At 44.7% G+C, this 24030-nt stretch overlaps 1 protein-coding gene and 1 long non-coding RNA gene across 2 annotated transcripts; one reads left to right on the top strand and one right to left on the bottom strand.

The window, feature by feature from the left end:
• On the top strand, window positions 14-12645 carry LOC102173309. The gene is made up of 3 exons (XR_001918762.1): window positions 14-151; window positions 4012-4449; window positions 11288-12645. It is a non-coding gene; the product is annotated as an uncharacterized LOC102173309 (long non-coding RNA).
• On the bottom strand, window positions 14449-22421 carry ZNF514 (zinc finger protein 514). Its single transcript, XM_018054826.1, has 4 exons — window positions 22339-22421; window positions 19587-19713; window positions 19189-19284; window positions 14449-16872 (listed from the first exon to the last, which is right to left on the bottom strand). Exons 2-4 carry the CDS (start codon window positions 19705-19707, stop codon window positions 15839-15841), a joined length of 1251 nt encoding a protein of 416 aa, XP_017910315.1. The 5' UTR covers window positions 19708-19713; window positions 22339-22421; the 3' UTR covers window positions 14449-15838.

A 24030-nucleotide genomic window follows, 5' to 3' on the forward strand; every position in this document is an offset into this window, starting at 1 on the left:
GGCCGGCCGCCGGGGTGGGCGGGGCTGGCGCGCTGTCTTCTGCCAGCGGGACCCTCGGGATCTAAAGAACTGCGAGCGGCGTGGACCGCAGACAGAGCTCTCTCACTGAATGAAGCTGATGCTGTGGACTCTTCCCAAACCGAAATGAGAGGTACGGACGAGCACGGAGCGGGGTCTAAGTGAAGGTCGAAGCGGGGAATGGTGCACACGGAAGAATAAAAAAGCCGTTCACAGCCAACTCCAGCAGCGCTGTGGATTTGGGAGAAGCACTGCGGGCGATGAAGGCGAATCCATATCCAGAGTGTCAGAACAAGCGGCTGCTCCTTTCTTAGTAGAACTGGCCCGATGTGGTCAGTCTGCAGCAAGTTAGCTGACTGAGCCTTCGGGGTGTTCTGTCTTACTGAGGGCTCAGTGTTGGTCTCTGCTGTTAGGATATTGAACGCTCGACAGTGGCTATAGCCATATTGGCCCTAGTCAGGGAAAGTCTGTGTTGTTGAGCTCAAACATAACTTCCATCCCTAGTGCATTGCCCGTGAGTCCATTTGGCTGGGGGAGGAAGCAGACTGACATTCTCACGTTGGTTATTCTGTCTACCTCATTAAAATCCTCCTCTTTGGTAAGCATTCATATGGAACATAATTAAGTTCACATTCTGTGCCAAATTAGAGAAGTCTGTCCACACCCTCTTCCCCACATCTCCTTGAATTTTCTAATCCCATTCCTTTCAAGTACCTGATCATCCAGCCCAGCCATTAGCCATGGTCCATGAAAAAGTATAGATCTATACATCTGATCGGGCAAAATGAACAACCAAGTGCACTGCTCAAAGTTCTGTCCACTGAGAGGATTTTCCTCCACCTCTGTTCCTCAGAGCTTTCCCAAGGTGGAATGTTGTGCAGCTGTGTCCTTTTAGGCCATGCCTACATACCTTGCAGAACCTAAGAATTTTGTTCTTCAGGCACCTGGTCGCATGGAAGTTACCGTGAAGCTGTAGGTGGGGGTTGAAGAGAGAAGATAATACAGCAAGAGTAGAGGCCATGGTCATGGCACTCAAGAGTAGAGGGCCCCAGTTCATGATGGACAGCTCAGATTACAAGGGAATTTGACCCATAGCCAAGCATTCAGGTTCTGCTTTGTTTTTTCTTTTATTTTAAAATAATGATAGATTTATAGGGAGCTGTAGAAATAGTACAGAAAGGGCTCCTGCACCTTTCACCCAGTTATTTCCAACGGTAACATCTTCTACAGTCATCCCTCAGTAGCCACAGAGGATGGGTTTAGGACCTTCCATGGAATCCAAGATCCATGGGTGCTCAGGTCCCATAGTCGGTATTCTGAATTCATGGTTCCATATCCATGGATTCAGCCAACTGCCTGTCATGTTTTTGTTGTTTAGTCGCTAAGTTGTGTCCCATTCTTTTGTGATCCCATGGACTGTAGCCTGCCAGGCTCCTCTGCCCATGGGATTTCCCAGGCAAGAATACTGAAACAGGTTGTCATTTCCTTCTCCAGGAGATCTTCCCGACCCAGGGATCAAACCCACATCTCCTGGGTTGGAGATTGGCAGGCAGATTCTATACCACTGAGCCACCAAGGAAGCATATCATGTAGTACGACAATATTTATTGAAAAATTGTGCATATAAGTGGACCGATGCAGTCCAAACCCGTGTTGTTCAAGGGTCTACTATGATACAGTATCAAAACCCTTGTACATATTGATAAAATTCACAGAATTCGTTTGGATTCTGTCAGTTTACATGCATTCGTGGGGTGGGGGTGATGTGGGTGTGTATGTAGTTCTATACAGTTTTTGTCACGTGTGGATTTCTGTAACCACCACAATCATGGTAGAACTGTCATCACAAAGATCCCTTATGCTTTCTCTTAAGAGTCACTTTCTCCCTCTTTTGTCTTCCTCCACCATCCCTAACCCTTGGCAACCACTAATATGTTCTCCGTGTTTAAAATTTTGTCATTTTGGGAATGTTATGTAAATGGAATTAGTTACATGTCCTTTGGAGATTACAGCATAATACCCTTGATGTCTTTCCAAGTTGTTGAATGCATCAGTAGTTTCTTCCTTTTTGTTTAACCATTCATCATTATAGAATATGTATATAGTTTATCTTCAGTTTTTGGCTATTTCAAACAAAGCTGCTATGAACATTCATGTACATTTTTGACATTTAAAAAATTTTGTTATAAAATATGCATAACATAAAATTTACCATCATAACCAAGTGTACACTTCAGAGGCATTGAGTCCGTTCACATTGTTGTGTGGCCATCCCTATGATTCATCTCCAGAACTCTTTTCATCTTGAAAAGATGAAAAACAGGAACTCTGTACCTATTAAGCAGTAATTCACCATTCCTTTCTCTCTCCAGTCTCTGGCAAACATCATTCTATTCTTTGTCTCTATGAATTGGATTAATTATCTCATATAAGTGGACTCATACAGTGTTTGTCCTCTTGTGACTGGTTTATTAAACTTAGCATTATGTCCTCAAGGTTCATCCATGTGTAGTGTGTGTTAGAATTTCCTTCCTTTTTTAAGGCCAGGTAATATTCCACTGTGGGGCTTCTCAGGTGGCTCAGTGGGTAAAGAACCTTCGTACAATGCGGGAGATGCTGGAGATACAGGTTCAGTTCCTGGGTCGGGAAGATCCCCTGGAGGAGGGCACAGAAACCCACTCCAGTATTCTTGCCTGGTGAGCTCCATGGACAGAGGAGCCTGGTGGGCTACAGTCCATGGGGTCACAAAGGATCAGACATGACTGAAGTGATTGAGCACAGCACAGCATAATATTCCACTGTATACCGTATTGTTTATTCATCTGCCGATGGACAGTTGGGTTGCTTCTACCTTTTCACTCTTGTGAATAATATTACTGTGAACATGGGGTGTGTGTTCGGTCATGTAAATACTCGAAAATAGCTTTTCTAGTCCCTGCTTTCAATACTTAGAGGTATATACCCATCATGTGGGCTTCCCTGGTGGCTCAGTGGTAAAGAATGCCTGTCAGTGCAGGAGACATGGGTTTGACCCCTGGCGAGGGATCCCACATGCCGCAACGAAGACCCAGCACAGCCAAATAAACAAATGATTTTAAAATGAACTACAACCTAAAGAACTTCAGTTGCTCCTGTTACCTAGAGAGGTAGCTCTTATAAGGGCCTCGGTTCATGTGAAAAAGATAATATGGAAGTGAAAGGAAATTCTCTAGCAGATCACGATGCCAAACAAACTGCCTTCACCTAGGTGAGAGTCCTAACTGAACCCTCAAAGGGTAAATCTCTGGAGGAATTCAGAGAGACCATTATGAAACATCAGCATTTATCCTCTGATTCTGAAAAAGAAGAATGTTTTTTAAAAAATGTAACCTTCACTCATGGGCTTCCCAGTTGACACAATGGGAAAGAATCCACCTGCCAGTGTAGGGACGCAGGAGATGCGGGTTCGTTCCCTGGATCAGGAAGATGCCCTGGAAGAGGAAATGGAAACCCACTCCAGTATTCTTGCCTGGAGAATTTCACGGACACAGGAGCCTGGTGGGCTACACTCCATGGAACTGAGACAGAGGAGCCTGGTGGGCTACACTCCATGGAACTGAGAAAGAGTCAAACATAACTGAGGATGCAGGTAACTTTCACTCAGGTCATTACTGGCGCTCCCAAGACGGCCACTTGGAGGCGCCAGAGGATTTCAGATGGATACCAGCTAAAAATTTTTTTTTTTCCCCCATAAAACTTTACATCATGATACAGACAAATTGGTTACTATCTTAAATTAACATTGATAAATAAACTTAAAAAAAAAACTTATAACAACTTATATTTAGGTCATGTGTCACGTGTAAATATAATCTTTGAAGAACTAAAAGTGGAACATGGCCAGCAACCAAGGCCTCAGAGATCCCTGAACACTTTCAGATGGATTTTATCCAGCTTCTACCTTTCATGAAATTAGAATGAGTTTTACTTTTTTTTTTTTTTTTTCGGTTACAGCTCAGTTTTATTTGGCAAGCAAAGGAAAATACTTCCTCAAGGCATGAAGGCAGGCCAACCCAAAAGAAGTGCGGCTCAACTTTGGCTCCTCTCTTTCTGTTTTTCTCCTTCCCCTGAGCCTGCCCTATGTAAATTGGGCTAGCCTGGAGGCCTCTTTGCTTCACCTGAAGTTCTCACTCTGGTCCTTGGACCTTCCTTGTTCTACTTTCGTGGGCTTTTTCCTCTTTGTCTTCTAGCCACTGCTATTTTGGACTCCTTTTTCCTATTCTACGTACCTAACATTCCCTGCTCAAGAGAGGGGAGGCCCAATTCTTTGGCAGTAGGGGTGTTGAGGTCTCTCTGGCTTCTTACTGCTGAACTGGGACAGCGAGGGCGTTTGGGCCTCCCCCTCTTGCTAATCTCAAGCCTCAGAGTCCTTATGGCGGTGTTCATCTACAGGTGAGTGACATCTTCCATGGTCGACTGTTTTACATATTCTTGTTGAACTGGCACTGCGTGTTGTAGCTTGTTGACCTGAGCAGAGACAAAACAGGTTAGACAATTGATAATACATGGAGCAATCATAAGCAGCATCAGTATGGTGATAACAGGGAATAGTAGGGACATTCAGTTCAGTTCAGTTGCTCAGTCATGTCCGACTCTTTCGACCCCATGAATCGCAGCACACCAGGCCTCCCTGTCCATCACCAACTCCCGGAGTTCACTCAAACGCATGTCCATCGAGTCGGTGATGCCATCCAGCCATCTCATCCTCTGTCATCCCCTTCTCCTCCTGCTCCCAATCCGTCCCAGCATCAAGGTCTCTTCCAATGAGTCAACTCTTCACATGAGGTGGCCAAAGTATTGGAATTTCAGCTTTAGCATCAGTCCTTCCAATTTATACCCAGGACTGATCTCCTTTAGGGTGGACTGGTAGGACCTTGTAACCTAAGGGACTCTCAAGAGTCATCTCCAACACCACAATTCAAAAGCAACAATTCTTCGGTGCTCAGCTTTCTTCACAGTCCAACTCTCACATCCATACATGACCACTGGAAAAACCATAGCCTTGACTAGACGAGTCTTTGTTGGCAAAGTAATATCTCTGCTTTTTAATATGCTATCTAGGTTGGTCATAACTTTCCTTCCAAGGAGTAAGCATCTTTTAATTGCATGCCTGCAATCAAAATCTGCAGTGATTTTCGAGCCCCAAAAAATAAAGTCTGACACTGTTTCCACTGTTTCCCCACCTTTTTGCCATGAAGTGATGGGACCGGATGCCATGATCTTCGTTTTCTGACTATTGAGCTTTAGGCCAACTTTTTCACACTCTTCTTTCACTTTCATCAAGAGGCTCTTTAGTTCCTCTTCACTTTCTGCCATAAGGGTGGTGTCTTCTGCATATCTGAGGTTATTGCTATTTCTCCCAGCAATCTTGATTCCAGCTTGTGCTTCTTCTATCCCAGCATTTCTCATGATGTACTCTGCATATAAGTTAAATAAGCAGGGTGACAATATACAGCCTTGATGTACTCCTTTTCCTATTTGGAACCAGTCTGTTGTTCCATGTCCAGTTCTAACTGTTGCTTCCTGACCTGCATACAGATTTCTCAAGAGGCAGGTCAGGTGGTCTGGTATTCCCATCTCTCAGAATTTTCCACAGTTTATTGTGATCCACACAGTCAGAGGCTTTGGCATAGTCAATAAAGCAGAAATAGATGTTTTTCTGGAACTCTCTTGGTTTTTCCATGATCCAGTGGATATTGGCAATTTGATCTCTGGTTCCTCTGCCTCTGGTTCCAGCTTGAACATCTGGAAGTTCACAGTTCATGTATTGCTGAAGCCTGGCTTGGAGAATTTTGAGCATTACTTTACTAGCATGTGAGATGAGTGCAATTGTGTGGTAGTTTGAGCATTCTTTTGCATTGCCTTTCTTTGGGATTGGAATAAAAACTGACCTTTTCCAGTCCTGTGGCCACTGCTGAGTTTTCCAAATTTGCTGGCATATTGAGTGCAGCACTTTCACAGCATCATCTTTCAGGATTTGAAATAGCTTAACTGGGATACCATCACCTCCACTAGCTTTGTTCGTAGTGATGCTTTCTAAGGCCCGCTTGACTTCGCATTCCAGGATGTCTGGCTCTAGGTGAGTGATCACACCATCGTGATTATTTTGGTTGTGAAGCTCTTTTTTGTACAGTTCTTCTGTGTATTCTTGCCACCTCTTCTTAATATCTTCTGCTTCTGTTAGATCCATACCATATCTGTCCTTTATCGAGCCCATCTTTGCATGAAATGTTCCCTTGGTATCTCTACTTTTCTTGAAGAGACCTCTAGTCTTTCCCATTCTGTTGTTTTCCTCTATTTCTTTGCACTGATCACTGATGAAGGCTTTCTTCTCTCTCTGTGCTCTTCTTTGGAACTCTGCATTCAGATGCTTATATCTTTCCTTTTCTCCTTTGCTTTTCGCTTCTCTTCTTTTCACAGCTATTTGTAAGGCCTCCCCAGACAGCCATTTTGCATTTTTGCATTTCTTTTCCATGGGGATGGTCTTGATCCCTGTCTCCTGTACAGTGTCACAAACCTCCATCCATAGTTCATCAGGCACTCTGTCTATCAGATCTAGTCCCTTAAATCTATTTCTCACTTCCACTGTATAATCATAAGGGATTTGATTTAGGTCATACCTGAATAGTCTAGTGGTTTCCCCTACTTTCTTCAATTTAAGTCTGAATTTGGCAATAAGGATTTAATGATCTGAGCCACAGTCAGCTCCCGGTCTTGTTTTTGCTGACTGTATAGAGCTTCTCCATCTTTGGCTGCAAACAATATAATCAGTCTGATTTCGGTGTTGACCATCTGGTGATGTCCATGTGTAGAGTCTTCTCTTCTGTTGTTGGAAGAGGGTGTTTGCTATGACCAGTGCGTTCACTTGGCAAAACTCTATTAGGCTTTGCCCTGCCTCATTCTGTTCTCCAAGGCCAAATTTGCCTGTTACTCCAGGTGTTTCTTGACTTCCAACTTTTGCATTCCAGTCCCCAATAATGAAAAGGACATCTTTTTTGAGTGTTAGTTCTAAAAGGTCTCGTAGGTCTTCATAGAACCGTTCAACTTCAGCTTCTTCAGCATTACTGGTTGGGGCACAGACTTGGATTACTGTGATATTGAATGGTTTGCCTTGGAGATGAACAGAGATCATTCTGTCGTTTTTGAGACTGCATCCAAGTACTACATTTTGGACTCTTTTGTTGACTATGATGGCTACTTCTAAGGGATTCCTGCCCGCAGTAGTAGATATAATGGTCATCTGAGTTAAATTCACCCATTCCAGTCCATTTTAGTTCACTGATTCCTAGAATGTCAACGTTCATTCTTGCCATCTCCTGTTTGACCATTTCCAATTTGCCTTGATTCATGGACCTGACATTGCAGTTTCCTATGCAATACTGCTCTTTACAGCATCGGACCTTGCTTCTATCACCAGTCACATCCACAATTGGGTATTGTTTTTGCTTTGGCTCCATCCCTTCATTCTTTCTGGAGTTATTTCTCCACTGATCTTCAGTAGCATATTGGGCACCTACTGACGCAGGGAATTCCTCTTTCAGTATCCTATCGTTTTGCCTTTTCATACTGTTCATGAGGTTCTCAAGGCAAGAATACTGAAGTGGCTTGCCATTCCCTTCTCCAATGGACCACATTGTGTTAGACCTCTCCACCATAGGAGAGGGTGGCCCCATTGAGTTAGACAGGGCTGTAGTCCATGTGATCAGATTGGCTAGTTTTCTGTGATTATGGTTTCAGTGTGTCTGCCCTCTGATGCCCTCTCGCAACACCTACCATCTTACTTGGGTTTCTCTTACCTTGGACGTGCGGTATCTCTTCAGAGCTGCTCCAGCAAAGTGCAGCCGCTGCTCCTTACCTTGGATGCAGGATATCTCCTCACGGCCGCCCCTCCTGACCTTGAAGGTGGAGTAGCTCCTCTCGGCCCTCCTGCGCCAGGGCAGCCACTGCTCCCTGGACATGGGGTTGCTCCTCTTGGCCGCCTCCAATGCCAAATTCCCCATTGCGAGAAGAAGGATCCCCCAAAGAGAGACTGTAGCCACCCTAAGGACTCTCCATCTCGTTCCTGTAGATGTGCATGTCTTTCTTGAGATTGTGAGACTTAATTTAACTTAGCTGGAGGTATTTACCCAGAAACAACACGTCTCATTCAAGATGGATCAAGTCCCTCCTTGTACAGGGGTCAGATCTATCTCCTGTCTATTTTGGGGTACAACCCCTGCCAAGCTGTGTTGGCTCTTTAGAGCTATCCTGAGAAATCCTATCCCCAGAAACTTGATTTTGGGGATGGCACTCATTTGTAGTCCTGAATAGGTATCTGACACCTCCCAGGGGCTCACAGGTGTATCGAGTATCCTCTTCGGTTTTCTTCCATGGCTTGACTCATGAGTAGTGAATCCAGGAGTCATGTCCTGGTACCTTGACTGCTATGGGGGTAGAAAGTATTACAGGGTAGGGGCCCTTCCATGTGGGCTGGAGTTGGGCCTTTGGGGACCCATCTTTCTGGACTTTAATTAGGACTTGAGTCCCTGGAGCATCTACTGGTGGCTCTTTAGAATCTTTTGGGTTCTGGCTGACATCCTACAAGCATATATCCTGTTGGAATTGCACAATGGCCATGGCATAAGACCGGAGGGTCTGAGCCTCTGGATCTAGGAAGAGGTCATTGACATCAACAAAAGGTCTGCCATATAGCATCTCATAAGGACTAAGACCAACCTGTTCCTTAGGGGCAATGTGGGTACAGAGGAGAGCTATTGGTAAAGCCTCCTTCCATCTCAGGGAGGTCTCCTGGGTTATCTTTTTTATTGCCGATTTTAAGAATTGGTTGGCTCTTTCTACTTTTCCTGAAGACTGAGGCCTCTGGGCACAATGGAGATAAGAAGAACTGTACGAAAAAGATCTTCATGACCCAGATAATCATGATGGTGTGATCACTCACCTAGAGCCAGACATCCTAGAATGTGAAGTCAAGTGGGCCTTAGAAAACATCACTAGGAGCAAAGCTAGTGGAGGTGATGGAATTCCAGTTAAGCTATTTCAAATCTGGAAAAGATGATGCTGTGAAAGTACTGCACTCAATATGCCAGCAAATTTGGAAAACTCAGCAGTGGCCACAGGACTGGAAAAGGTCAGTTTTTATTCCAATCCCAAAGAAAGGCAATGCAAAAGAATGCTCAAACTACCACACAATTGCACTCATCTCACACGCTAGTAAAGTAATGCTCAAAATTCTCCAAGCCAGGCTTCAGCAATACATGAACCGTGAACTTCCAGATGTTCAAGCTGGTTTTAGAAAAGGCACAGGAACCAGAGATCAAATTGCCAACATCTGCTGGATCATGGAAAAACCAAGAGAGTTTCAGAAAAACATCTATTTCTGCTTTATTGTCTATGCCAAAGCCTTTGACTGTGTGGATCACAATAAACTGTGGAAAATTCTGAGAGATGGGAATACCAGACCACCTAACCTGCCTCTTGAGAAACCTATATGCAGGTCAGGAAGCAACAGTTAGAGCTGGACATGAAACAACAGACTGGTTCCAAATACAAAAAGGAGTATATCAAGGCTGTATATTGTCACCCTGCTTATTTAACTTATATGCAGAGTACATCATGAGAAACCCTGGGATAGAAGAAGCACAAGCTGGAATCAAGATTGCTGGGAGAAATATTAATAACCTCAGATATGCAGATGACACCACCCTTATGGCAGAAAGTGAAGAGGAACTAAAGAGCCTCTTGATGAAAGTGAAAGAGGAGAGTGAAAAAGTTGGCCTAAAGCTCAGTAGTCAGAAAATGAAGATCATGGTATCCGGTCCCATCACTTTTGGGGGCTTGAAAATCACTGCAGATGGTGATTGTAGCCATGAAATTAAAAGACACTTACTCCTTGGAAGGAAAGTTATGACCAACCTAGATAGCATATTAAAAAGCAGAGATATTACTTTGCCAATAAAGACCCATCTAGTCAAGGCTATGGTTTTCCCAGTGGTCATGTATGGATGCGAGAGTTGGACTGTGAAGAAAGCTGAGTGCCGAAGAATTGTTGCTTTTGAACTGTGGTGTTGGAGACGACTCTTGAGAGTCCCTTGGACTGCAAGGAGACCCAACCAGTCCATCCTAAAGGAGATCAGTCCTGGGTGTTCATTGGAAGGACTGATGCTAAAGCTGAAATTCCAATACTTTGGCCACCTCATGTGAAGAGTTGACTCCTTTGAAAAGACCTTGATGCTGGGAGGGATTGGGAGCAGGAGGAGAAGGGGATGACAGAGGATGAGATGGCTGGATGGCATCACCCACTCAATGGACGTGAGTCTGAGTGAACTCCAGGAGTTGGTGATGGACAGGGAGGCCTGGCATCCTGCAATTCTTGGGGTCACAGAGTCGGACATGACTAGCGACTAAACTGAACTGCATGACCTTAGAAGTAAGTGATGTCCCATTGTCCGTTTGTAGTGACCTGGGAAGACCAAATCTCACATTGATTTCATGGAGCAGTTTTTTTTACCACCTCCTCGGCCTTCTTCAGGTGGGAAAGCCTTCAATCCATCCTGTGAATGTATCTATCATGACTAATAGATAGTCATACCCTTGAGAAACTGGCATCTGTGTAAAGTCCCTCTGCCAATCCTCTCCTGGGTAGGTCCCACGAGTGTTTTACTTTTTAATATGTCTGTTTTAATGGTGGACTGAAGGATCTAATAGCCATGAAAAGCTATAGTCCTTCCTAAAAACTGCTTGATTTTGTGTTTCCAATCTAGGACAGCCCATTTTTTATATCAAGGGGTCAAGGCACACACTTCACAGAAATCAGTGGCATTATTAACATTAGCAAAAATCTCAGAACTCTTTTGCTGCCTGGTGAAGGGTACTCTCACAAGCACCTTATGGCCATATGGTTCACTCCCTTGGGAATACATCAGTTGTCTAAGAAATGAACAGTTATTTGGAAATTCCACTTCCAATACTAAACTACCCTGCTGCATGCAGACATGGCAAAAATATTACAGGGGATTCATATATATCCAGTCCTGTCATCAGTAGGTTAAGGACAGCTTCCCACAGCGTCTTCCTAAATAGCCTCTTTGTGATCCTCAACCATGAGATTTTTTTTGTAAGACATCAGAGAGAAACTGCTCTTGAGCATTACTGTATGGAACCTTATCAGATACTGTTAACTAATGCAGCAGTGAACCTCCAGAATGTCAATTCTTCCATACATATCTTACAGCTAAAGAAGAGTCTCAGAAATGACACAACTGGAAGTCTATTCCAGCAGAGGACTTCAGACTGAGGATTTTCCAAGGTGCTCTAAAGCAGCTGGTCTCCAAACCAGCTGACCGAAGACCTTCGGAATAAATAGAGGACTTCAGATAAGGGATAGCTTCTGCCCAAGATGTCAGACCAACGCCTGTGGTAAAGCCCTGTTTTGTCTACCATGATACTGTAAATCAATTTTATTTCCAAAAAAAAAAGGAACCCAAAAAACCCCTATTTTATTTTTCATCTGCTTGCCCATAGTTACTCTTCTCATTTCTATTGATCCCTAGTTGTTATCCATCCATAATGACCTTTTTCCTCTTTTCTTTCCTCTTTGTTAGGTCAGAGCATACTCATTTGAATACCATTTTTCATGCTTATATCATGCTCACACGCTCAGTCATGTCTGACTCTTTGCAACTCCATTGATGGCTCCTCTGTCCATAGGGTTCTCCAGGCAAGAATACTAGAGTGGGGTGTCATTTCCTCCTCCAGGGTATCTTCCCCATTCTTAGATTATCCTAAATAATTGCCACTGCTCGAAATCTTACCGACTTCTGGGTATGCCATCCATTGGCAGATCACCATGACAAATATATTTGAACAGTTCTAGTCTCACCAAATGACACAATGGAGAATTAAAGCCAGTGGCTTTTCCATTATCATCTACAGGGACAAATTATCTTAAACAAATCAACCTGTGACTTTGCTAATGTCCCTCTCTCCCAGTCTTGAGGGGGACTATATCCTTAACCTGTGGCATTTAACCCAACACTGGTAGTTGGAATGAGATTTTATAAATAAAATTGCAATAAATTTTCATGCACAAATCCAACAAGCTACCCATAAAACGCAGAACAATACTAACCTATACCTGAATTTGAAAAATAATTACAGGAAGCAACATTGTATTTTTTTAAGAAAATATTTAATTGGTAGTTTTCTAGAAGGAAAGATTTTTATCTAGTACGAAAATTTGTAGTCAGAGTACCAAGAAAACATGGGCAATACAAGTTGTTTTTCAAGTTAACACATGATTAGTAAGCATCTATTGGGTGCTCATTTCTGAGAGGAAGTATGAGAAATGACCTGAAGCAGCTGATAATCTGGTTCAGGAGACAAGAAAATGGCAAGTAATAAACAACCAATGATTTAAATAGATTAAGACACTGATAAGAACTACTCCAAGTCGAGATATCTTTCACTCGCAAATGTTATGGAGGACTAACCTGGTAACACAGTGGATAGGAATCTGCCTGCCAGTACAGGGGACACAGGTTTGATCCCTGGTGGGAGAAGATTCCAGTTCAGTTGCTCAGCTGTGTCCAACTCTACGACCCCATGGACTGCAGCACGCCAGACCTCCCTGTCTATCACCAACTCCCAGAGTTTGCTCAAACTCATGTCCATTGAGTCAGTGATGCCATCCAACCATCTCATCCTTTGTCATCCCCTTCTCCTTCCACCTTCAATCTTTCCCAGCATCAGGGTCTTTTCAAATGAGTCAGTTCCTCGCTCAGGTAGCCAAAGTATTGTAGTTTCAGCTTCAATATCAGTCCTTCCGATGAATATTCAGGACTGATTTCCTTTAGGATGGACTGGTGGATCTCCTTGCTGTCCAAGGGACTCTCGAGTCTTCTCCAACACCACAGTTCAAAAGCATCAATTCTTCGGTGCTCAGCTTTCTTTATAGTCCAACTCTCACATCCATACGTGACCACTGGAAAAACCACAGCCTTGACTGGACAGACCTTTGTTGGCAAAGTAATGTCTCTGCTTTTTAATATGCTATCTAGGTTGGTCATAACTTTCCTTCCAAGGAGTAAGCATCTTTTAATTTCATGGCTGCAGTCACCATCTGCAGTGATTTTGGAGCCCCCCAAAATAAAGTCTGACACTGTTTCCACTCTTTCCCCATCTATTTCCCATGAAGTGATGGGACCGGATGCCATGATCTTAGTTTTCTGAATGTCGAGCTTTAAGCGAACGTCTTCACTCTCCTCTTTCACTTTCATCAAGAGGCTCTTTAGTACTTCTTCATTTTCTGCCATAAGGGTGGTGTCATCTGCATATCTGAGGTTATTGATATTTCTCCTGGCAATCTTGATTCCAGCTTGTGCTTCCTCCAGCCCAGTGTTTCTCATGATGTACTCTGCATATAAGTTAAATAAGCAGGGTGACAATAGACAGCCTTGACGTACTCCTTTTCGTATTTGGAACCAGTCTGTTGTTCCATGTCCAGTTCTAACTGTTGCTTCCTGACCTGCATACAGATTTCTCAAGAGGCAGATCAGGTGGCCTGGTATTCCTATCTCTTTCGGTATTTTCCAGTTTGTTGTGATCCACACAGTCAAAGGCTTTGGCATAGACAATAAAGCAGAAATAGATGTTTTTCTGGAACTCTTGCTTTTTCAATTATTGAAACAGGAGATGGCAAGAGTGAACGTCGACATTTTAGGAATCAGTGAACTAAAATGAACTGGAATGGATGAATTTAACTCAGATGACCATTATATTCACTACTATGGGCAATGATCCCTTAGAAGAAATGGAGTAGCCATCATAGTCAACAAAAGAGTCCAAAATGCAGTACTTGGATGCATTCTCAAAAATGATAGAATGATCTCTGTTTGTTTCCAAGGCAAACTATTCAATATCGTGGTAGTCCAAGTCTATGCCCCAACCAGTAATGCTGAAGAAGCTGAAGTTGAATGGTTCTATGAAGACCTATAAGACCTTCTAGAACTAACACCCCAAAAAGATGTCCTTTTCATTATAGGGGACTGGAATGAGAAGATTCCACATGCCAACTAAGCCCGTGCACCACAACTACTAAGGCCATGCTCTAGTGTCAACAACTATTGAGCCCAAGCACTGCAACTACTGAAGCATGCATGCTCTGAGGTTTGAGAGCCACAATTAATGAGCCCCTGTGCTTCAGCTACTAGAGCCTACACGCCCTAGAACCCTCACAGCACAACTACGGAGTCTTCATGCTACAGCTACTGAAGCCCATACCCCTAGACCCTATGCTCCACAATAAGAAGCCACCACAGTGTGAAGACCGTGCACCACAACTAGAGAGTAGCCTCCACTCTCTAGAACTAGAGAAAGCCTGTGTGCAGCAATGAAGATCCAGCACAATCAGAAGTCAGTAATTAAAAATAATACTTACGGAAAAACAGATGCTTTTACAATTGCAATTGAGTTAAGATCTGACTTCCCATCAGTATTCAAGAGAATTCTTCCCAGATGAAGGGACATTTGAATAGGGTTCTGACTGATCACCAGGCTTTAGACAGTGGAGAGGGCATTCCAGGCTGGTGGAACAGCTTAGGCAGAACAGCCCAGGCTAGGAAGTGTGGACACATGTTTGAGGTATGGCAAGCAAGCTAGTTTGTCTGAAATGGAGGTTCTTGTCAGGAACAGCAGGAGGTTAGGGCAGACTGAAGAGGGCATTGAATGTCAAACTGAGAGGTGAGCCTTTATCCTATAGGCAAAACAGAGGCTTTGGGAGCAGGACGGGGTGGCAGGATAGGTGCCCACTGATGAGAATGATTAACATGGCCAGAGATACGTAAGACAAAGGGACTATGTTAGGCAAAAACCAGCTACAAAGTTGCGGGCATCCAGGCATATAAAGTGACCCGAGTGAGGGCTAGAGAAGGACAGTTGGGGAAAAAGATACATACATGGGGCCTCCCTGGTGGCTCAGCTGGTAAAGAATCCGCCTGCAATGCAGGAGACCTGGGTTCAATCCCTGGGTTGGGAACATCCCCTGAAGAAGGGAAAGGCTTACCCACTCCAGTATTCTGGCCTGGAGAATTCCATGGACTGTATAGTCCATGGGGTCACAAAGAGTCAGACACGACTGAGCAACTTTCACTTCACTTTGCCCTTTGAAAGAAAACTTAACCTGTTACTAATGTAAAATATGTATGAGTTATCTGGCGTTGTTTCGGGGATTTTCGTTTGCTTTTGAAACACTATGTGACTGAAGCCTGTGCTATACTGATTACACTGATGAGGCTCCCCCCCAGTATAAATTCTCCCATGTATGGAGACTTCCCTGGTGGTCTAGTGGTTAAGACTTCACCTTCCAAAGCAGGGGGTGTGGGTTCAATTCCTGGTCAGGGAGTTAAGATCCCACATGCCTCATGGCCAGAAAACCAAAACATAAAACAGAAACAATATTGTAACAAATTCAATAACGACTTTAAAAATGGTTCATATAAAAAAATCTTAAAAATAATAAATTATCTGATGTTGAATGTGTGACCCACTAACTAAAGCCTTTCCAAACCCATGATATTCACAGTTTCTTACTGGTTTGAATTCTCTCGTGTTTGGTAAGGGAGGAGGTATGATGAAAGCCCACCCACTCTTAATAGAGCTTCGGTTTGGTGTGCCCTGTCTGATGTTGAACAAAATGTGTCCTGTGTCCTCTGACCAAAAGTCTTCCCACATCCATTGCACTCCTAGGATCGCTTTCTAATATATAATTCAGTACATTCTCTGAGGTTTAGTGGTGTGTGTTTTCCAGCTGAAAGCCTTCCTGCACTGGCTGAATTCGTAGGGTTTTTTTCCCAGCATGACTTTTCTGATGTTTAATAAGGGAGGCAGTGTGAGCAAAGGCTCTCCCACACTCATTACATTTGTAGGGTTTCTCTCCAGTATGGTGTCTGTAATGCTGAGTGAGAGAGGAACTCTGGCTGAAGGCTCTCCCACACCTGTTACATTTGTAGGGTTTCTCTCCTGTATGAAATCTGTAGTGTACAACGAGAGAGGAACTCTGGCTGAAGGTTCTCCCACATTCTCTGCATTCATAGGGCTTCTCTCCAGTGTGAGTTCTCTGATGTTTAATAAGAGATGAAGTATGACCAAAGGCCCTTCCACATTCATTGCATTTGTAGGGTTTCTCTCCTGTATGAAATCTGTAATGTAGAACAAGAGAGGAACTCTGGCTGAAGGCTCTTCCGCATTCGCTGCATTCATAGGGCTTCTCTCCAGTATGAGTTCTCTGATGTTTAATAAGGGATGAAATATGACCAAAGGCTCTTCCACATTCATTGCACTCATAGGGCTTTTCTCCAGTGTGACATCTCTGATGGCGCTGAAGTTCTGACTGGAAATGGAACACCTTCCCACATTCACTGCATTTGCAAGATTTCTTCCCTGGTTGGGTTCTCCGAGAGTTACTGCTCCCTGAAGTCTGTCTGAATTCTGTATCACAATTATAGTATCCTTCTCCTGTGGGAACATGGTGTTGGTTAATAGGGACTGATCTTAAACCTGAACTGGTCCCAAATTCACTCCATTTATGACCTCCCTTAAGGGTGGGAGGAGATTTTTGAGTGAGTGACGTTTCTTTCAGATGTCTCTCCTGTTTTTTGGGATGCATCCCTATCTGGTCATCCCGACCACAGGTTGCTTTCAGTCTGGAGGTCCTGAGTTCATCGCTAATGTATTTCTCCACTGATGCTCTCTGAAATAATTCTTCTTTGGAAAGTCCCTGACTTAGCATAGGTTCCTTGGCTTGAGGCCTCCTCTCCCAGTCTGGAAAAAAAAAAACAAAAAAGACAGGCTGGTATTACCTGTTCTATGTGCCCAGAGGAAGTAAAGTCCTATGATAGACGTAAGATCATTAACCTTTAAAATAATACCTAAAAGAGGGTACAGTCTCTTCCAAGAATGGTGTATGTCTGAAGAACATTTTGGAAGTGCCAAGAATAAGATAAGCAGGTAACTGGAGATTAGAAAAACCTGAGAGAACAGTGTTGGGACTCCAGTACACAAGGTAAGGGCTTCCCTGGTGGCTCAGTGGTAAAGAATCAGCCTGCAGTGAAGAGATGCAGGTCCAGTCCCTGTTCAGGAAGGTCCTCTGGGAAGGAAATGGCAACCCACTCCAATATTCTTGCCTGGGAAAGCCCGTGGACAGAGAGGAGCCTTGAGGGCTACAGTCCATGGAGCTGCAGTCGGACATGACTTAGCTACTGAACAACAGTGACACAAGGTAAATCCAAAGACTGTAAAGATGAGAGGAGGGTAGGAAGATGCCCTCCACAAAATCTTCCCTCAACACCTCAGTCCACACCACACATTATTGTGTATTATATACATAGTATAATATACATACTGTATACATTTAACATCTATTACTGCATGTAACTGTGATAGCAGAATAATTATCCCCCAAAGATGTCCAAGTCCATCTGAACATATTTATGTATTCAAATCCCAGGAACATATAAACATGTTACTTTAAATGGCAGAAGAGACTTTGCAGATGTGATTAAAGGCACAGACCCTGAGGCCAGGAGATTATCATGAGTCATTCAGGTGGGCCCAGTCTAATCACATGAGTTCTCAAAACCAGAGACAGTTCCTGGCTGAGTCAGAGAGATGTGGTGTGAGAAAGACTTGACCCATCACTTCTGGCTCTGAAGGTGGAGGAAGGGACGCACGGGCCAAGGAATGTAGTAGTCTTTAGAAGCTGGGAATGCTCCTCAGCTTATAGCCAGCAAGAAAATGAGAAACTCGGTCTGACCACTGTAAGGAATTGGTTCTGCCAACAACACAGATGAACAAGAAACAGACTGTCCCTAGACACTCCAGAAAGGAACTCAGCCGTGCTGATACCTTGATTTTAACAGTGTGAGACTCATACTTGATTCTGAATTGTGAACTATGAGATAATAAACTTGTGTTGATTGAAGCCGCTAAGTTTGTGACAATTTGTTTCAGCAACAATAGCTAATACAATAATAGTGACCCTTCTGAACAGAGAAATGACTGGCAATGCCTAAGCAGGGCTCCCACAGGCCAGATTTTAAGCCAGTAGGTCTTGTGGGGATCCTGAGGATCTGAATGTTTAACAAGCTCCCCTAGAGATTCTGAAACACACTATATTTGTAGAACACTGTAAACAGACAGATACTGATGATGAGACTAGATCCAGATGCCGGACCCTTGCCCTCATTCTGGAAGGAAACACGATCAAGAGAGTACCAATACAGAGATCAGCATCTTCTCTGTCTGTCCTCTTCTGGAGTCTTGAGGCCCAGACTGCGCTCTCAGGATTTGAGCCCTGCTTTGGGGAGCTTCAGCTCTGGCCTGAGGCTGATTCTGTTTCAAAGATGGACATGGACACAGACTGTCATCTCCTGCAGTATGCTTGGGTTGCACATAGCAGGCAGGAGAGCTTTGTGTCCGGAATTTTGTCCCAAGGGGTGGAGCCTACCACCCCGAGGACTCAAGTCACCTAGGAATTCAAAGAGATGCCATCAAGAGCTGGTAAGACGTGGTCTTTGTTCTTAGAACCACCTCTGTTGTAGTTCAACTTAATAAAGCCTGAAGTGTCTTCACCTTGATCTTCCTGACGTCATCTGTCAGGATGTCCTTGCTGGTAGCCCTTTAGTTTCTGGGCTACTTAACCATTCTGTTTGATCTGCTGCTAACTCTTTGTTCTCCTTGCTGATATAGGACTTAACAACTGTTGGTCCTTAGACTCCATCTAACACTGATCGTGTGACATCTACTGATGACGCATAGTCCCAAGAACCCTGAAGGGTGGGCAGAGATGGGCAGATGTTTATTTCTTATCCACATTACTCACAAGAAACAAAGGAAAGATAAACACTAGAGAAGAAAATGGACATCTTTTCATACCAGAACACATTATAGAAGCCTACAAGTATTCAGAATACTGGAGTGGAGGGCTCTTGGCAAGCAACTTCACCTTTTCAAAGAAAAGGGCTCCTGGCAAGTGACCACACCTTCTCAAAGAAGAGGCCCCTGACCAACGGTTTAAAGGAACTTTCCAGTCACAGTTGGCCCTTATGATGTGTACTCTTGTTTTAGCCTGACTCTCACCTGAGTGGACACCTGTTGAGATTGCTCTTTCTAAAATACAGGGCTCTTCCCCTTCCTCCAACTGGCAGATCATATATGGTTTGGACACTGGAAACCCTGGTGGTAGAGAAGGAAAAGGATCATAGTATGGGTATGTAAGAGGCCAATGCTTGTGGACAGCCTGCAACTAAGCATGGTGAAGTCATAAAGCTTCTTACTCTGATCTCGCATACAGCTGGACTTTCCTACGAGGAGAAGAAATACTGAATCTCCTGGGCCCCAAGAGAAAATAAATGTCTAATTCTGGAATTTCAGGGCAAACGCCAGCCAACAGGCCCAGACACCCCTAGCTTTTAAACACCAAGGAACTAAAGATGGCCTGATGGGCAGGCTCTGGGCTTTGGAGGAGCTGAGCTCACCCAGGGAGGCCAGGTTCTTGAAATTCTCCAGCATCACCTCCCGATACAGGTCCTTCTGAGTAGGGTCCAACTGCCCCCACTCCCACCAGGTGAATTCCACAGCCACATCCTCAAATGTCATCAGGTCCTGAAACACAGAAGACAATCTTGCACCCTCAGAGAGTACACTCATGGCCCTGGGAGGAGACGGGTGTCTGAATAGAACCTTAGGGTGTACAAAAAAGGCCAAGAGTTCCTGGCTATCACAATGCCAGGTTTTATCACCTGAAAAATATTTTAAGCTGCTCCAGGGACTGTGTCATCCTTACTACTCAGTATCCCACACAATGCCCACAGATCTCAACGTCCAACTGCTTAGAAATATAATCAGGGCCTCAGGAAAATCAAACCTTTAGGGACACTCCACTTATGTGAGAGAAATAAATACAATCCATTTCCTCAATTTTCAGAATGTCTCACAATTTAGTGACATTTAAATAGAATCAATAAAAAAAAACTGATTAAAATAAAAATAACAAACTCTGCATTCTAAGTGTATTATAGTGTCAACAGTCTTCTAATTAAGTATTTTTGAAACTTGTGGCCTAGGATTTCTATGATAATTCTTACCAAGGCCAAATAAAATCATTTGGGGCTTAGAATAACTTATCCCATAACAGCTGCCAGCATACAGTTCAGTGAAAGTATGTAAAATGGACTTACAGTGAATTAGTAAGTCTTTTGTGAGTCTGATTACTATAAATCATCTCCCCAAAAAGCCTAATCATTTTTCAGTTTCTAAATGTGCAAAGTTGAGAGTGAGAACCCCAGATCTCAGGGCCTCACAAGGTACAACCATTCTGTGGGTCCCAGCCAGAACTATCCTGTCAGCCTCTATAATGAAAATACTCTCAATTGACTTACATTGTACAATAAGCTATAAACTATGAACTAAAAAGCAAATAAGTGAAGGTAGTATAAACTCCTTTTACTTTCCCCTCAAAATGTTTAAAAGTCAAATCCCATTTAGATACTGATTCCCCAGAATAAGCCAAACTAACAATTTTATATTAAAGGCAGTCCAAAATAATCAAATGTGGAAAACTCACTACCTTAGTGACCCAAATAATAGATTGTACTATTTGTGCAAAATATTCATTGGCCCTCCCTACAGAATTGATTTTCCTACCCCACTGACTCAGGTGTAGTCAAGTCATTCACTTTCACATTTGGAATGTGAAGCAAGTGACATGAGCTACTTATGAGCAAAAGCTTTCCCAGTCAGCTTCTACAATTGCTGCTCTGAGAATGGCAAATGATCCCAGAGTGAAGATGTGGGGCAAAACCACAGCTTGCATGTAACGTGGACAAGAAATAAACCGTTGTTGGTGTAAGCATCTCAGGATTCGCTGTGTTATCACAGTATAGCCTCAACGGACGCATTTAAAAAGCTGGTACTCCAGGTGTTCTGCCATAATAAAAAAGCCTAAAATGCGTGATAGTGGCTTCAGGGCCAGGCAGTAGAAAACACTGGCAAGATGGCAACCCATATAGTTTGGTGGTGAACTTTGTGGTAAAACTTGATGCAATAACTTGAAAGAGGAACAATGCAAGCATGAGCAGGTGATGCGATGAGACAAGGAGGGAGGCATAGCGTCAGCGGTATGAGCTGGGTGTCACTGGCTACACGTGGCAAAAGCATGACACACACACACAAACTAGTCTAAGAGTTTGCTGATTTGCAAAATTAAAATGTAAGGCAAAGAAAGTGTCCAGAGGGGCTTCCCTGGCTGCCCAGTGGTTAAGACTCTGGGCTTCCAATTCAGGGGAAGTGGGTTCAATCCCTGGTTGGGGAACTAAGATCCCACATGCCACATGGCATAGCAAAAAATCATATATATATTTTTTTTCAAATATTTTAAAAGAAGAAGAAAGTGTCCCAGAAATTCCAGGACTTGCAAGGTTGGAGACAATGAATACTCATTTCCAACTGGTCAAAGACAAAATAGATATAGCTTTTGCATGACAAAAGATGATTAAAACCCCGCCTAATGGCAAGGACTAAGTCATGAGTGTGATTGTCAGACCTTTTGTTTCAGTTCAGTTATGGCTCCCAGTAAATCCTCTCAGTGGGACCGAATTGCTCAGGGTGACTAAAAGTAAGGTTTTGCCAAGGAAACCCCAGAAGCTCCACAATTAAGTCTAAAGAGAGGGGCATATTTCAATAACAACTGTGGGAAAAGCTGCTGATATATGGAGCTAATGGAAGCAAATGCACAAAACGCTGGTCAGGTTTTTCAGAGTCACACTGAAGGTGCAAGACTTGAAACAATCCTTGGGCCATCAAACTACTCAGGATAAAAAAGCTGCTTAGCCCTCAAAAAAAGTTTAGTATCATCTTCATATGCAACCAAGGGAGATACTGCAAAAGGAAGAAACTTCTGGAGGGCAGAGCCAAGAGCCAAGGAGAACACTGGACTGGGAGCTGTACTCAGACAGCAAAATGAGGACACATAAAAGACACCCCCCCCCCAATCCCAAGGCCAGGATCCTCAGTGTGTTACCACACTAATCCAGGAAGATAACAGGTGCACAGGGGCCCAGTCTCACTCAGCAGAGAGCCCTGGGGCAAGGAGACCAGCAAAAGCCTTGATGGGCTCTGCCTCCTGCAGAGCAGGAATTGGGTCCAGTTCCCTTTGGCTCCAGAGAAAAGGAAGCAAAACTCTCCATAGTTCAGGTATTTGAGAAAAACTTAAAGAGAACCCCAACTCACCTGCGGTCTGGCTTTCAGGAATAAACTGGCTGTTCCCTTTTCTCCTAGGCATCTCTCTGGAGGAAGAGCAGGGTCCTGAGAAGGGAGAACTAGGAAGGTAAAAGGAAGGTAGTAAGGCTAACCCTCATGAGATTTACAGCTCCCAGACTCCCCCAGTCAGTGTGTCGGCCCCATGGTTTCTGGGGATAAGGCTGGACCTACGGGAGCTGAGGGACAGGCTACAGGCTGCCTGTGCACACTGCTGCATGAGGCCCCCCCTTGTCCATAGGCCACAACAAGCTGTAGGTAGCTGGAGGGTGACCAGTTTGGCCACTCCTTTGTGGTCACTGGATCTCCAATATGCAGGTCCTATATTAGGCCTTTTGAAAATATAAACATGGAGAAGTACTTCAAGGAACTTTAAATGTCACCTGAGGGTATAAAACAGGTTAACAAGACAAAATAAGGCCTAGGACAAGACCACATAAAGATATGGGACTTTGCGGAAGTCACACCTCTCCTTGGGAAGTAGTGCAGAGGCCAGGTCTTCCTGAGACGCTTTCCTGAATGTTCTAAAGCATCATTAGGTCTCTGAAGCATATTTTAAGAGCCCCTTTATTATAAGGCCAGGGCTTCCCAGGTGGCTCAGTGCTAAAGAATCCGCCTGCCAATGCAGGAGACTCGGGCTCAACCCCTGGGTTCCGAGAAGGAAATGGCAACGCACTCCAATATTCTTGCCTGGGAAATCCCAAGGACAGACTCTGCCCCGCCAGTGGGACTCCCTGCCCCCATCCTATGGTCCTCCTTCTCCTCCTAGACCCAGACTGACTCCCCAGAAGGGTTCCGGCCCGCGGCACCCTTGAGAGCCAAACCTGAAACTCTGGAGTCCATAGCTGGGGCTAGTCCTTTCACTAGGTCCAAATCTCTGTCATTCTGTGGCGGCCCTGCGATCCTCCCGGGGCTCAGGGAGCCGGGAGCGAGCCGGATGACACCGAGCATCCCCACTTCGCGCAGGGACGCCCAGCTGACCCGCAGGACCCAGAGCTGGGCTGTCAAACCCAGACTGGCGTCCCAGCTGAGCGCAGTGCGGCTGCGGCTGTGGCTGCGGGGGGAGATGCTCTTTCCCCTCTCGGACTCCCAGACGCCTCAGAAGCCCGGCCGCCGCCTTCCTTCTGGAGACTGGACTCTGGGACCCAGCTCCCACGGAGACCACTAGGAAATGGCCACAGCCATACCCTAGATCTCGGTGACCCGCGCTCCTCCAGAATTGCTTCTGCAGAGCTCACAGGGAACCGATGGGCCCTGCAACTCTGAGCCCAGTTCCAGGCCTCCTCAGCCCCTCGCGGGCGGGCAGACGGAGGAACACTTCGCACTCTGTCACTGGCTCAGGGCGCAATGCCCATGGCTGGCCTGCGCACCAAGAGTAGCTGAATCCACAAAGATCCAAGCAACACCCGGGTTCCAGCCCCGCCTCCCGAGACCCGTCCTGAGCCTGCGCGAGAGGAAGGCCACCACGCCGGGGTCCCCAGAACAAGCGTCGGGGGCGGGTCTGCGGGGGGAGGTCGAACGAGCGGCGCCTGCGCACTGGCAGCTTGGGAACCTTGGGTGCTCTGCTCTGGCAAATTGCAGGCTGGGCAAGTGCGCACCAGCTACCTGGACAGAGGTTTCACTCTGCCCCTAACTCCTTTTCACACAGACACACACACACAGACA

Source organism: Capra hircus, chromosome 11, assembly GCF_001704415.2.
Source record: "Capra hircus breed San Clemente chromosome 11, ASM170441v1, whole genome shotgun sequence".
NCBI classification, from domain to species: Eukaryota; Metazoa; Chordata; class Mammalia; order Artiodactyla; family Bovidae; genus Capra; species Capra hircus.

Bases quoted from the DNA above. Each gene is read 5' to 3' on its own strand.
- ZNF514 (XM_018054826.1), bottom strand. From the start codon at position 19,707: ATGACATTTGAGGATGTGGCTGTGGAATTCACCTGGTGGGAGTGGGGG. The intron at 19,285-19,586 runs GTGAGCTCAGCT...CTCTACCACCAG, and splicing joins CAAGAACCTGGCCTCCCTGG to GGTTTCCAGTGTCCAAACCA. The intron at 16,873-19,188 runs GTGAGAGTCAGG...TTTTTTTTCCAG, and splicing joins CTCAACAGGTGTCCACTCAG to ACTGGGAGAGGAGGCCTCAA.